A 16059-nucleotide genomic window follows, 5' to 3' on the forward strand; every position below is an offset into this window, starting at 1 on the left:
CTGCAGCAGACAGGCTTAGACATTTTTAAATGATCTTACTAGAGACTCCATTTGCTCTTTTATGGCTCAGATGTTATTCAAGAAAAGGGCCAGTGACACTATGACTTCTTTGTTACTCTGACTAACACTAAGTACAGCAACTCATCCCTCATGTAAAATGACCTCCCACAGATAGACTGGCCAAAAAAACGAATATGATGTTAATGTAGACAGGTCAGATATTTTCATAGCCCTATTTTTCTGTTGACATATTTAGTTCCTGGTCCTTCTACCCTGCCTGCTAGATATCCATTTATGATGTTACTAAAGCTGTAAGTCAGAGTGAAAATCATCCACAAGAAGCATCAGACACTCATGTGTTTGGATGAGACTAGCCTGCCTTTTCCAGATTTTATCCTGGGAACCAACTATGTAGAAATGGAACTGACAGTCTAATTTTTAGAATATCTGTTATCTTGTTCATAGGTTCATAGATTAGTACTAAGCTAACTGCCCTTGCGAGCCATTTTAAGCCTAGCCAATTATCCCCTTGTGAGACTCAAACCCTGCATCTTGTGTTTGTAAGGCAAACAGCTTAACCATTAGGCCACCCTCCCACTTCCATTTATATTTTATTTGTTAATATAGTAAAACGATCACAAAAAAGTCAACCTACCCGACTGGCATAAAATGAAGTTTAGTAAAAAAAAATAAGGTTAGTAATACTGTACTGCACAGAAAAATGGAATAGATGTAAAAATTGACTGGATACCTTTACAGGTAGGTTTCTCTAACAGGCAACTCTAAATATGCAGTCTACTCAACAGAAGGTCACATTTAACATATAAACCACTCAATCTAAATTAGTATGCAAAACTACCTGGAGTCTTTGTCTCGTTTGGAATGATGCAGCGGACAAAGTGAGGGTGAGTAGTTCTCAGGTTTGTCATCAGCTTGTTTAAATTTTCCTGTGGAAAAAAACTATGTAGTTAGTTTCTTGTAACCCAGGTCATTTTTATACCTTTGCAGGCTGTAAGAATATTAGAATGCATGTATTCTTCTAATTATTAAAACACATATATAGATTAATTATTTTTGCAGATCAGTTAGTAATACTGTAAATATACTGTAGAAATGAGGTAAACAGAGGAAGTATGTTGAGAATGAGGAGAAAACAGGATGACAGAAAGAGTGAGTATTTAAAGGAAGAAGGTTAAAGGCTGATGAGAAACACTATCTATCCATCTATCCATCTATCTATAAATCTATCTATCTATCTATCTGTGTATCTATCTAGCTATCTATCCATCTTTCTGTCAAACTATATAAGCTATACAGAAGCTAAAAAGCGAAAAAATTATGTATATATTTACATATAATATCTCTCTCTCACTTTCTCTCTCTCCCTATACATATATATATATATATATATATATATATATATATATATATATATATATGTGTGTGTGTGTGTGTGTGTGTATATAGATGATACAGCTGTATGAATGTATTATTAATAATCAATGTTCTGTTACTACAGCAATTACATCAATGTCAGAACTAAGATTATACAAAACATAGAAGAAATTTAAAATAAAAAAAGGTGGCAAAGGTAAACTGATACAAAAGGAAAACATGACCTCTTTTTTGAATTTGTAATAAAGTCACAAAACACATTTTACATGAGAGGGCCACAACCGCAGGTAACCTAACTTATATTTACAAACTCCATGGTTGAACAACTGCATCCATAGGGGAAATATTATTAAGACACACACAGTCATGGTCATATGACTCACTACATCCTAAAATCAGTCACAAGTGCAATAAAAAGCATCTGATCATTTGCAGCAATGAAAATAGTTATCAATAAACTGTGCATTCAACAGATTGGTGGAAAACTATATATATCTACACACAAAGGCACACACACATATACAAATATGTGTGTGTGTGTGTGTGTGTGTGTGTGTGTGTGTGTGTGTGTGTGTGGGTGTGTGTGTGTGTGTATGTGTTTATGCCCGTTGAGCATGATAAATTATAAGATCATTTAAAAATGAGGTTAGGAAGTACCTCCTTTAGTCAGCTATAGTGTAATTTTACAGTTTGTAGAGATTTAGTGATTCTAGCTGTGATGATAAGGGATTGACAGAAAGAGTGTAGATGATATTTGCATTGATTATGCATCTTAAAATCATACACATTGAAGCTTTATGAGATATTAGTATCACTTCTCGGTCACTTGGATAAGATCAATGAAGTATTCAAATGTAAAAATAAAAATAGTTAACTAGATAGACAGATAGTTGTTTGGAAGAGTAGTATGCCTAACTGGACTTGGCACTGTGAAGTTGCCACATAGTTGGAATTATTTCCTTTTGTGAAGTCTAATGACCACAAAAGTGATTTTATTGGTAATTGATATTGTGAGGGGCTTGTCTCCCACATGTAGCTTTTTTAAAATTTCACTGGTACTGTTTCCCATAGGGGAAACGGGAGTTTGACATTCATCAAAATGTGCTCTGGATGTCTTATGTAAACTGAGTGAGTCTGATCACTCACTTAAACATACAGTGCTTCTAGTTTATCTTTCAGATATGCAATTTGTAACATCTGGACTTACCTGTCTTATAAAGTCACATAATACTGTTTTGTATTTTACTGCTTTTTCAATTAATACTTTATGAACTTCAACTAACATTATTGTGGCAAACATGAAATATACTGTCACGCTAATACAAAGAAAAAGTGCTTCACAGCTTAGAGTATTTAAAAAAAGCAGTTGCCTTCTGTGGTCTTCTCCTCCCCTTTTCAGCTTGCCATGTTCTCCAGCCTATCAGAGCAAGTGCCATAGGATGTATTCTATTTTTAGGGACACAGCTGACCAGTGAGCAGTACTCTGGCCTGAGTTTGGAGATGGTATGGGTGGGCAAAGGATATACAAAGAACCTGACCAACCCTTCTTCATCCCACTTAGAGACAGTGATGTGCTATGACATTCAAAGATACAGGAGCAGAATAAGTGCCAGTAAACTGGTAAGGAAAGAGAAGAGGAGTGGATTATATGTGTATGCCACATTACATCACTGTTTGCCCTCATCATGAGAAAAAGAAAGTACCAAGCATTGTGAATGCCTTACTAATGACAACTACTGATCTCACTCCCATTGCACATTCATACCAGTCTCTTCCAACTGGACTGCATTATTGCACTGGGGTTTTATGTTAGACAGGTGATGAAGTCATAATCCTTAGAGGTAAGAAATGTTCACCCAAGATGGTGAACATTACCCTATGTGCCATTATATTAAATTTGTTGATGACAGGAAGTGAAATCTTCATGACTGTGAATGCCTTACTAATGACAACTACTGATCTCACTCCCATTGCACATTCATACCAGTCTCTTCCAACTGGACTGCATTATTGCACTGGGGTTTTATGTTAGACAGGTGATGAAGTCATAATCCTTAGAGGTAAGAAATGTTCACCCAAGATGGTGAACATTACCCTATGTGCCATTATATTAAATTTGTTGATGACAGGAAGTGAAATCTTCATGATAGGATCAGAGTTGCATATATCCTGCCAGCCAAATATGGCTAAGGGGAGATGTGCAAGCGAACATTTAAAAAAGCCAAATTGCTTCTTGTTTTTCAAATATAGTATTAGACATAACTGCTTCCTGAGCTCATGTATCCTTGCAGCATAGATAATAAGACAACATATTTACCAGTGCATCACATGACAATACAGAGTTGCACATCACCCGATGAATGCATTCAGAGCATGTGTTATATCTGGGAGAGCTTACACCATATGCTATAATACTGATGCTGATTTCCTATAACAATTTAAAGTACTCTATCTTTAACCAATGTAGGTGTTTAGTAAGAATGTTTTCTTAAGTCTGTATTTCTTTATATAATGTGTAAAAGCATTAATTATTAACCTCAAGATGTGCACAATGCTATCTAGTACAGGGTGATGAAACTGAAGAGGAACATATACAAACAAAACTTCTACACTTTTTTTACAACAGAGACAGAGCTTCTGTACTTGTTCCTACTGATATTTGATAAGTTGCAGGTTTAAATTAGATGCTTACACTCCAAAATTGTCTATAGCTTTCAGTTTTTTAAAAATAATTTATTATTTTCTTTTGATAGCATTCAGTCTTAATATTTTGTTTTTTTCATTATGCATTTTTATGTTTGCTTAGGTCAGAGATCTTGTACTTCTTGATTTTCACTTCCAACACTGCTCACATGGTGTGGTTCTGCCGTCAGTACACTGCAGTGTTGTCTTGTGTCTTGTACTGCAGAAGCATAACCTATTCACCCAAACAGGATAGGGCACAGAAAAGTCATGCCAAGTGACTAAGGCAGTATGCCATTAAATAAAAGCCATTTTGTTCTATGTTTCCTTTAAGTATGTTCTGCTTATGATCCCCAACACATACTGTATTCTAAAATTATGAAATAAACTTTTCAGGCTCTCAGTCAAGTACTGTCATTAATGTTCCACTTACACAGGTTCTACATTTAATCTACTTCATCATGATGCAATCATTTATTGGTATTGCTGTGTTCCAGCTACAGAAAGCTCATATAGTACTGGACTTACTCTAAACAATGCAGATACTGTTTGGAAGGAAGCTCCCTTCCTCCTGGTCTTCTTACCACCCTCCTCTGTCACTACAAAAATAAACAGAGAAAAAAATTGATTAACTTGTAATATTCCTTTTGATAGCATAATAATAACATTGCTTCTTTTTCTAATAACCATTCTTTCTCCACATATCAACTGGTTATCTCAAAATGAATGTTTTGCGTATATCTTCATTTACTTGCCAAGTAAAAAATACATTAAATACACAAACCATTTTAACATGTGATCACAGAACACTATAGCATTATCAATGTCAGTTTTGCCCTCACTAATAATATATACAGGAATACAAAGCACAATCAGTTTTGGGGTACTGCACTTACTGAGTATAAAGTGGTATTTTAAGTCCTGAACCCATAATTGCAAGATCTGGAATTATGAAAAAAATACCAATGAAAATGCAGGAAAACAGCGATTGTTGAACATTCTTGCCCTCCCTTAAACATGTTTTGGAGAGGAAGCTCCTGACACCCAGATCACCATATTATTGAGCAAAGGGAATATTCCTACAAGATTGCAACCTATATCTTAGTATATGTAAGGCTGCATTTTTTTCTCATTCAGTCTTGCTGTTGCAGGACTCACACCAGTAAATCGCGGGATTTCATACAATTACTATTTAAAACAAGAGAAGGCCTATGATTCTGTGAGTTACATACAACTTATGAGTCAAATATAAATGGCCGTAAGGACAATTTCCATAAATGGTACAGCAGCTGCCTGCTAACTTAACAATGAGATCCAAAATTTTCTCCTACTACACCTCTCCAATCCGATACTTTGTTAAATGTTTCTGTCCTGTTAACCAAGGTGTGGCCTAACAGTACTGTCTGGTTATATGACTTATTTTGAGTCATACAGTAGGCAAACAGACAATGAGGAAATCAAACCAGGACTACAGAATAATGCACATTAGTAGCCTTAAATCTCTGCACTAAACTGTCAGGCAGTCTGACTACCCAACAGACAGATTATTCGAAAGTGCAAAACAGGGCTAAGTGCTCTGTCCTTTCACTGTTTTTCTTAACTCTAGCACATTATATAAACACAGATTCAGTGTTATCTTACCCTATGTAAAATCAATGAATTCCCACTCAGCATGAGTATCATATTAAAAGATTTAAAAACTTTAGCATGTGTTTTGTAATGATGAGTAGCTGAGTCCATTAATACTGTACCACAAATATCAAAATGCCATAGTAGCATACATCAGTCTTTAACGTATCTTTCTGTAGTTCAGTGCTTCAGTGTTTCTAGCCTTGTTTTTGTACTGTGGGCTTTTAAGTTCTGAATGTGGGCCAGTAGGACGTATTCTTTGGACTTTTGCTTTGTGAATAGCAGGTTCAGTTCTGGTATTTCCTTCTTGGCAGTGCAGTTTTTATTCTGATGGTGGCTTGCCTTTCTCCATGGTTGTGTGACCACGAACTTATTTTACTTTAGTAAGGAGGTGTGTTGGTCAATGCCATGGTGTAGTAAGGCCTCCTCCTTGCAATTATTTTTCCCCTCTTTATTTCAGTTTTCTTCCAATTAAGTCACTTTATTTCATTCTTTTAGCTACATTGATTTTTAATACTGCAAAATCCAATAATAGTGCCTTCATTGTTGATCTTCCTTTAAAAACTACCGACCTATGCCCGCATCCTAAACTACTTTGCATAAACTACTCCCAAACAAAATTTCTGGATTTTCCAAGCTTTTTGGGATAATGTATAAATATTACAGTTTTTCAGACTTTCACTGCATCTAACTCTCTCCTTCTCTCCCCATAGAAGAGCTCTCCACACCATAATAAATAGCAAATTGTGGGCAATAGCATTTTTCCATCTGACAGTACAAACATCAATGTCATTCTTTTTATAATGAGAAGTTACATGCAATTTCTGTTAACGATCAGAATACTTGTTCTATCTCAGCGGAACACCTCTTACTCATTCATAACCTGATCTTTCCCTTAGAAGTAGATTTGCCACTTCCAAAAATTATCTTCTTAAAAAGTCTGTCCTATACACCAAGCCCAAAACACTTTCCCTCATCTCATCATGTCTTAGCTCACTCATTACAAGTTAAGATAGTTATTTTTCTTTCTAGATAAAGCAAATGTTGATGCTTGCTTTCCCAGCAAAACTACCTTATGTTACCCGCTATCATGACTATCTTTATTTTGCTGTTACTGAAGTTATCTCTCTATCACACCCTTTACCATGTCCTCCCTTCCTTTCTCCATAATTCCTAAGTTTTTTTTTCTATCAGTGAAAGATTCATTTTAACTAAGCAGTTACTATTTTGTAATTGGCACTTTCAGTTTTCTTCCATCATACTTTATAGCCATAGCCCCAAGCGCATCTTAATGTATTCCTCTTTTGCACCTTTTTGCCATCTGCATGTTGCTCCTGCCAGGCATATCATTTCGGTTAATATCATGTATAATCTTTGAAGTTGAAATTGACACATCCATGCAACAGCTTGACTTATAGTAAGAAGCTTCATTTTCAGACCTATTCATATTATTTGATTACCTGCAATAAGTATGTTTTTCTGTGCAATCATTTTTTGGCGTGGAAAAGATCTGAAAGCATCAACCCACTTACCAGTTAACAAATGACTAACTGAATATATTAATTACTATAACTAATGTAGTTAGAGTTAGTGCACTTAATGCTAATGGCTGACTGATGTTAAAGAAAGGGAACCTGAGAGAAGTGCACTATAGGCTGAATTGATCAGAGTTGACTCTAAAACTATGAGCACTTATATATTTGAAGCATATCTAAGATTAAGTGGAGTGTACACAACGTACAAAATTAATTAAGAAGATGAATAAGGACGCTATAGCAATTTGATAGTCAGTAACAAAAGAATAAGTTAAACACATCAAACAAGGAAACAAATATTTTAGCAGTGGGACTCCATCTAAGAAACTCTTTCTTTTCTCCTAAAGTTTAATCAATGTTTTTTACAGGTCTCCACCTTGGAAATTACACAACCCAATGTCCCTCCAAGTGTACGCAGCTCTCCCAACCCCATGACATGAGCAAGCCGCACACCTTCACCATTCCCTTTTCTTGTGTGGCTCCTCTAGTGTTCAGGTCACTAATCATATACTGTCCATATGGGTCACAATTAAGGCTCCATCCCTGTGTGCCACAGAACCTGGTTACTGTCTTTATAACTGTTGCACAGAATGCCCATCCTATTTCTGCAAATTTCACATAGCAATATCTTAAACTGACATATCACCACAAAACTGTCTTCTTGTTTCATCTGCTGAGAATATCAAAAAAAGTGTGTGCATGCTAGTCAAGTTTAAACTGATTGTCAACAATGCCATATAGTTTACTAGAGGCATAAATCCTCATAAATGGTCCTCAGAATACCCTTCCATTGTCTCAAGTTTTACATAGAAATACTTTAATTTGGTATATTATCCCTGCATACCTGCCTTCTTGATTCACCTTCATTAACATCTGCAACAGGACATCAGAAAGATGGGGTCAGATAGATACTAGAGCATATGAGTAGTGCTTAAAAATATAAAGAAATGGAGTTGAGAGAAGAAACTAGGTAGGCCAGAAAATATAACTATTGTAGATAAGAGGTGGAGTATAACGCAGGTTCATAAATAATTTATATATGGTTACCATAAAGTTTCTGTTAGAAGAATAGAGGTTGTAGGTAAGCAGTGTGTGCCTGATGTCTGGAGAACAGCCACTATGACTCCTGTCCACAAGGGTGGCACTTCTACTGACCCAGGTAATTGTAACGCCATCAATCTCACTGGCCTTATATGCAAAATTTATGTAGCATATGCAGATATAAGCAGTTTAAAATGATCTACACCCCATTTCATTTTTTTTTTTTTTTTTTTTTTTGTACATGCAGGTCTTGTCTCTTGATCTCAATAAACATCTTCAAAAAGGCTACTCGCTGATACTAAACTGCTCCAAAAAGGACTGGAATATGCACATATGTGGTGTATTGAAATCAATCCCAAGTTAAATGTAAAAATGTGCAACAAAGTATTGTTTGAAAAAAAGCTAGTCTCACCTCTTTAAATGCTCTGAGAATATATAAGTGAAAAGATATGCAGCATGCACAGACTGACCACTGTCCAAAGCTGCTGGTATAAGTGGTACTCTTCTTTAAATGGATCTACTTCTACATTTTGAAGTTTCAAAACTTTGAATTTCTTATGGTCAAGACCATAAGAACCATTTAAATTTAGATTGCCGTACAGAGTGGAGTGATATATTTACCATTTTCCTCACTGAAGTGTGATCTTGGATTTGGTATATTTAATTAGCAGGGGGTGTGGGGGTGCAGGGGGTGCTTGCCCTTTGCAAAAATGTAAAAAAAAAAAAGATTTTTTGTTTTTATTTTTTTCTTATTTAAATTTCGAAGTTTCAAAATTTCTATTTTATGGTCTCGACCATAACAAATTTGAAGTTTCAAAACTCCGATCTTATTGTCTCGACCATAAGAAATTAGAAGTTTTGAAACTTCAAAATATAGAAGTAGACCGCTTCAAACAGATATGCTCATAAGAGACCTGGGTACTTATGTGGACAGCTCTCATTTGATTATATTGCTTCCACTATAGTCAGGAAATCCTTCCATCTGTCAGAGTTAATGTCATATGGAAGATTCAAAATTCTCTTCCCTCATCAGACCCGTCATTGAATGTTCCCTTTGGTATTTATAAATCCAAGCATATTGAACAGCTGGAAAAGCTTCAATGTTATTTCTTTATATTATTTTTTATTTTTTACCATAAAAGTAAAGGCCTTAAATCCTTCAACTGTCCCAAACAAGTGCCACAACTCTCCTTATACTCAGCAACCTATTAGCTGCTCTGAGGTGACCCATAGCCTACTGGCTGCTCTGATGTGACCTATGCCTCACTTTTCAAGCCATGAAAGTCCCATACCTATTTAACAACCTATTTCTTTACAAAACTATTGTCTCTACAAACAACCATAGCAGCCACTTCAATTTACACCAATAAATAAATAAGACTCACTGGAAGGTCAGGGTCACGTAATAATTTACAACTACAGGTCAAGCAAACAACTGTTTAGTGTGCTTTTAAGGCTGGTCTTGATAATTATATTGGTAGATGCAAATTTACACCAGGATTATTGTGTACACCACTGCTTGATTTGAGAGGTGAGTACTATTAGGTTCTTTTGTATGGAGGGAAGAACTTTTCAGTGTGTCCACTTAAAGGTGTATTGGGCTAGGCATGTAATGGCCCCTATGATTGTTTGCCTAGTATTGTTCCTATATTCATATGTGTTGCTTAATAACAATGTGAAATAACTGACTGGCTCAAACATTGTTCTCTTTTTGCAAGAGTTTTTCCACTCATTCCTTTATATCAGACAATTGTTTCATGATCTTGGAAAGCAGTTGTTTTTATTTTTTACATATAATGCTTTCAAGCTTGATTTATTACTTCTCAAGAAATAGAAACATGTAAACAATACTGTGTCATCTTTCAGCAAATTACTGAGGTATCTGGGGTCTTGCATAAAATCTGGGTCATGGTTTAAAAGACAAAGGATGGCCCAGCCCACTATACAATTACCAAAACAAGCAAATGCACAGGCCTTACAGCGATCCTGCTGTGGGGTTAGTTACTGTGCCTCATAGTCATGTTAAGTGCTTTTCAGTTGAGTTTTCCATCATTATGTTGGCAAAAGGGCTACCAAGCTGTATTACACTGCATATCTGCTTATTTTTAGAAACTCTAAAAATAAAACCTGCATTTTACATTAACTTCTCAGAGTACATTTTCAGTTTTACAGTGCATTAATGCTAAAATAAATAAATGAGCATGCTTGTTAACCAGGGTAGAGAACTGATCCTCCTGGCCCAATTTCAGGCTCAGCTCGGGAGGACTTTCTGTTTAAGTGACTTGCTCAGAGTCACACAGTAAGCAAATGCTGGCTGTGGGAATCACACCTAGGACTGCTACTGAGGATAGACATAGTAGCCATACCAAAACAGAGATCATTTCTTACCTTCAGAAGTAGGTAAATTACATGCTCAGTTTTACACCTCTTCCTTTTACATCACTATCTCACCTACACGTATAAATCAAGTTATATGAAATATACCACAGTACTGTCACCTTAATAATACTTAGCTCAGCCTTCCAACTTTTTTGTTTTTTTTTGTTTTGTAGTTTTAGGCAACTATGCATTTATAATTAGAGAAGGCTAAGCATCAGAGCTTAATGTAGAAGGGCTCCTCCTTGTTATATGTTCTGTGTTGTTCAAATGTATTCTTGAGAAGGACGGAAATGAGAGGTGTAATGTCAACCCTCTGATATTGCATCTGTCTATTTTTGATGCTAGGTCACCAACTGCCACATTTAAATGCATGTGCATGTGTGGGTGTAAATGAGTACATACATCTGCATATGTATATGTACATATGGCATGATTTTTCTGAAAATAACTTTCAAAATATAATCATGTGGTTATTTTGATGAGAACATACTGTATGACGTGGCGCTAAAGAGCTCCAAAGAAAAGTCCACTGACTTAAAAACTATTATAATCTACTGACTTCAATGGAGAATCAAACTAGTTTGCAGTTTTGTCAGGTTCATCCTTCTTCATCATCATACTCAGTCACTGTCATTTAAATAAAATAAAGCTAAACCCCATGCTCCCTACTTTACTATATTTTAAACCCTGTGTATAAAATATGTAATTTTTCTAGAAATTTCTAAGTTTATGATAATGTGGAAAAAACCGATGCATTAGTGTTTCATGCTTCAGAGTCATTTCTAATGCTTTGCCATTAGATGGGCCTAACTCATTTTTGGAGGAACAGAATGAGAAAACATACTGTATAATATGTAAAAGCTTTACCTTCTCCACCAGCACTAACATAAGAAGCATAAAGTGAAGCCAACAATTTCAGCGATGATTTCTGGAACAGGCCAACAACGGTCTCATTCAGGGGGTCCTTGTTCTTATCTAACCACCCAGTGACATTGTAATCCACAACACCGGCATAATGCACCAATGAGAAGTGAGCTTCCCTCTTTCCTTTAGCAGGCTTTGGTTTCTGAAAGTTGCTGGACTTCCCAAGATGCTGGTCATATAATTTGTCTCTGAAGGTATGGTCAGTAGCCTTGGGGAACATACACTCCTCTTCAAGGATTGAGAAAATTCCCAAAGGCTGAAAAAAAGCAGGCATTTAAAAAAGTAAGAGGAAAATATATTAGCAATAAATAATCACAACAGTATTTTCATACGAGGCCAAGTGGGTTTACTTTATTCTATGAAAAATTCACATTTCCTAATTTCATCTTTATTGGGTGCTTTTCGACTGCTTTGCAAAACTATCATACTAATGAAGCATGCATTAAAAAATAACAGCATTCTATTTTATGGCGTGGTACAATGCTTAAATTAACAGAGTCAAAAGGGCTTTTTGAAACAGACATTCAGAATAAAGCACCTGCATATTTAAGTATCCTTTCTAATGTATAATGAATGCATTAATAAAACATGCCCCATACATAATAAGCACATAATCTGATTATGCAAGTATGCATGAATGTAAAATAAAAAATAAATAAATAACTAGTGTTTGCATTCCTTAATATTCATGTGTTTGGAAATATGAGAATTTACTTTGCTATGGAATTCATTCAGCTGTGTCTCTTAATTGATACTCATGTTTCATTGTCATGTATTTCATATATGGTACTTGGTATCCCTGGCATACTTGTTAGTCATGCATAGTAAAGCACTATTGGCACAATTTATTTCTGTCACTTTTTTGTCATCAGTAAGAATGGCAGATTATTGTCTAAACTGAATTTCATGAACACACTTTGAAAGTAAGTTTCATGAAAAATTGAAAAAAACATTTTGTATAACTCTATGCTACAACACACAATATAAGATGCAGGAACATGAGATTAGTTGTTTCTCAAACTTCATTTTTAGGGGACAGGAGGATCTTCCAACCAATTTCAATTAATATTGTATATTTTTCTTTTAAAAAATACATGAAGAATCACATGGATAGAAAAATGAAAGAAAGCAATGCAAATTGGTAACTAAAAATCCTAGACATTAAAAGTGAAAAGGATGATGCTGGGCAGGCCAAATGTGAATTAAGGAGGGAAATAAAGAATGAAATAAGGTTCCAGCTGTGAAAAGAATATGTATAAAGTAACTAAGCCTACATATTCTGTATTTCCTTCATGTATCTTTAAACCTCCTTCATCCCATCCTAGTTCAGCAAGGAGCTGTTTAAAGATTCGGCACACAATCGCACTTATATGGGCATCAGTGATTGCTAAACATTCTATGGATAAATTTGCAATTTCTGTAGACTTTTGTGAGCATCTTCTTGAAATAGTATTCTTGGTCACCTCTTTCCTGGCTAGGACTGCAACACAAGTGGTAAGCACTGTTTTTCCTTTCGACATTGGAAAAATGCAGGTATTAGATAAACTGATGGATTGGAAAAGTTATTGGGAACTAGGATAAATTGTCTGACAGACAACTGTCATAGGTTGAGAAGAGTGTGGGCTGTGCAGTGGCCTGCAAGACCAGGGGTGAAGTACAGTGACCAACTATGGATGCCCAACAAATGACATGCAGTGCTCTGTGTGTGTCTGTGCGTGTGTGTGTGTGTGTGTGTGTGTGTGTGTGTGTGTGTGTGTGTGTGTGTGTGTGTGTGTGTGTAAAGTGCACTGGTCTCTTTCTTTGTCATCTTCCCTTGACTAGGGATTCAGAATAACCATGCTCAATATGATGGTTTCTGGCACCTAGTCACCTTTCCCATTCTGAATTGTCTGTGTCTGTCCCCAATAATAAGTAATCCAAATGCGTTACCCAGCAAGGATATGGGAGGACTATTTGTTAAAGTGACTCATCCTGGATCTTCTGAAAAAGGAACAATGGAGAGAGTCAAAGGAGTGAACTAGGTATAAAAGATGGTTGCATGGGGAATGGGAGGTGTGCAAAGAAAATAAAGACCTACTTTGTAGCTAAAATGCATTCTTGGAACTAAATGCTCACATTCTGAACCTCACTTTCTTATCTGAATTAAATTAGTACTCAGTCTGTCTTTTTAGAAGTGCTGGATGTGTCCCATGAGCCAGTACAGTTCAGTTCAGTTAACTTTTTAAATCACCAGACGTAAAAATGATGACTATTGCTTGATAATGCAATTATTATTTGTACTTAGATTATAAGAGAGTATAACAGTAACATGGGAAGATGCATAATTACTTGATGTGTTTTGGCTCTTAGGTAGCACTTCACTGTACACCATACCTTAACCGGCAACATATTGCAACTTCAAACATAAATTTATATTATAATTACCTTTTCAATCAGCTCGATGCACGCAGCCAGGTCCATGCCAAAGTCAATGAATTCCCATTCGATTCCTTCCTTCTTGTACTCTTCTTGCTCCAGTACAAACATGTGGTGGTTGAAAAACTGTTGCAGCTTTTCATTGGTGAAGTTGATGCAGAGCTGTTCAAAGCTGTTAAACTAAATTTGCAAAAAGAATCATATTAGTGGTTTGCTTGCAAATATATTTATCAGTGCCTTTGAGTCTATACATGTGGCTCACTAACCCATTGATTCCCATCTTCCTAGCTCATCACCCACCTGCTTCAGGGTAATCAGCATGTTTTTTTCCTTCATCATACTGCTTTCATTTTCTCTGTGGGAAAAACTTCACTGAAAGGGTTTGTAAGGGACTGACATGTGACGAAATAGAAATGTGAAGCCTGCTTTATGTCGATCAAAGACATGTTGCTGTAGATTACTGCAATATGCTCTATCCAAAGGTTGCGTGTGTGTGTGTGTGTGTGTGTGTGTGTGTGTGTGTGTGTGTGTGTGTGTGTGTGTGTGTGTGTGTGTGTGTGTGTGTGTGTGTGTGTGTGTGCGTGCTCATGTGTACAAGTGCATACATGTGTGTGTGTGAATGTGTATGTGTGGGCATCTGCGCATGTATATATCTGTGTGTGTGTGTGTGTGTGTGTGTGTGTGTGTGTGTGTGTGTGTGTGTGTGTGTGTGTGTGTGTGTGTGTGTGTTACATTCACTCTGTAAAGCAAGTACAACCATTTGTTAACAAAATGCTATAATTACAGTAAATCTGTAGGTTTCTGCTACCCTCATCATTCATCTCTTTCCAAGCTGTACTCACAAAGACAGGCAGGATCCACACGAAAAAGGGGTTCTTGTCCAGTTAAATATTTAAAGCTATGCTGGTCTGATGGCACAGAATGACATTTTCAGTTTGTAATGCCAATTATCCAGGTTCCCTTAGAGATCCATGTGCTTTAGTGACTACTGAAGGAAATTTGTGTCAACTACTGCCTCATTTTCTTTGGGGAAATCATTCTGCCATATGCAGGTAAAAGGAAATGACTAAGATGTGAAGTTGATCTAGTGGATGTGCTCACTTGCACCATGATGTTCGAGGTTGACAACCTTAATAAAACGTGGCAAGGTACTAATAGATTGGCCAGATTTCCACAGATTACAGTTTCATGGATCAGTGATCCACAGCTCAGACTCTGGGGTAATGAGTGGGTAGTCCTGTTGAGTGTTAAGTCCATAGCTGAGATTAACAAGTAAAGAAGGCCCAACAAAGATTTTAATGCCTCCACTGTATGATTCTAGTTTAGAACAAAGGTCACTGCAGTCCACAGGGAAAGTGCTTACCCTGTGACACATGTTAAGTTCTAAACTGCATTTTTTGTCTATGCTTTTAGGCTACAGAAAAAAGATGAATATGGTTGAATAGCATTATTTCTAGATTTCCTTAGGATAGCATTACAAAAACACACATTACTATAGTACACAAGCTTTATAAATACAAGGTCCTACTTGACAAAAAACAAATTTACAATATTTTATAGGCTTAGAAATACCAAGAGTTTAAGGTATGTAAAACAAATTATGTGAAGGTAGCAATCAGCTGGTATTCAGTAAAAAATAATACACTGCAGATAAAAAAACAAATAACTTTATTCCTCTAACTTTATTCCTCTAACAGTTTGACAGACTTCTCCAAATCAACTTAAGTAGGTTATCTAATTAGTAATGTGAATTTCTTGATCTAAATTAGCTAGGTGTATGCACTGTAGAAAATTAGGAATATAATCCTCCTTATAATTAAACTTACTTCAAAAATTTCAAACCCAGCAATATCCAGGACACCAATGAAGTACTGCCTCTGTTGTTTAGTATCCAGCTGCTGATTGATGCGGAACACCATCCAGAAGAACATCTTCTCATAGACGGATTTTGCAAGAGCACCAACAGCATTATGGACCTAAAAAATGATTATTACCTTTTAAAATTGCAATTGAAAATCCATACTGTCATTGTATTTACTGTATGCTGCCATTTTCTTTA

At 36.0% G+C, this 16059-nt stretch overlaps 1 protein-coding gene across 1 annotated transcript in view; it reads right to left on the minus strand.

Annotated features, from left to right (window-relative positions):
• Positions 1-16059, minus strand: part of LOC122789100 (myosin heavy chain, skeletal muscle, adult-like) — a 145067-nt gene that overhangs the window by 79847 nt on the left and 49161 nt on the right. The window contains exons 14-18 of the mRNA XM_044056299.1: positions 15827-15976; positions 14010-14180; positions 11529-11841; positions 4606-4676; positions 860-947 (exon numbers count right to left, since the gene is read on the minus strand). Of these exons, the coding sequence (XP_043912234.1) occupies positions 860-947; positions 4606-4676; positions 11529-11841; positions 14010-14180; positions 15827-15976 (793 nt within the window). The remainder of the gene's footprint in view (positions 1-859; positions 948-4605; positions 4677-11528; positions 11842-14009; positions 14181-15826; positions 15977-16059) is intronic.

This window comes from Protopterus annectens, chromosome 14.part0, assembly GCF_019279795.1.
Source record: "Protopterus annectens isolate FY-2018-M chromosome 14.part0, PAN1.0, whole genome shotgun sequence".
Lineage (NCBI taxonomy): Eukaryota > Metazoa > Chordata > Ceratodontiformes > Protopteridae > Protopterus > Protopterus annectens.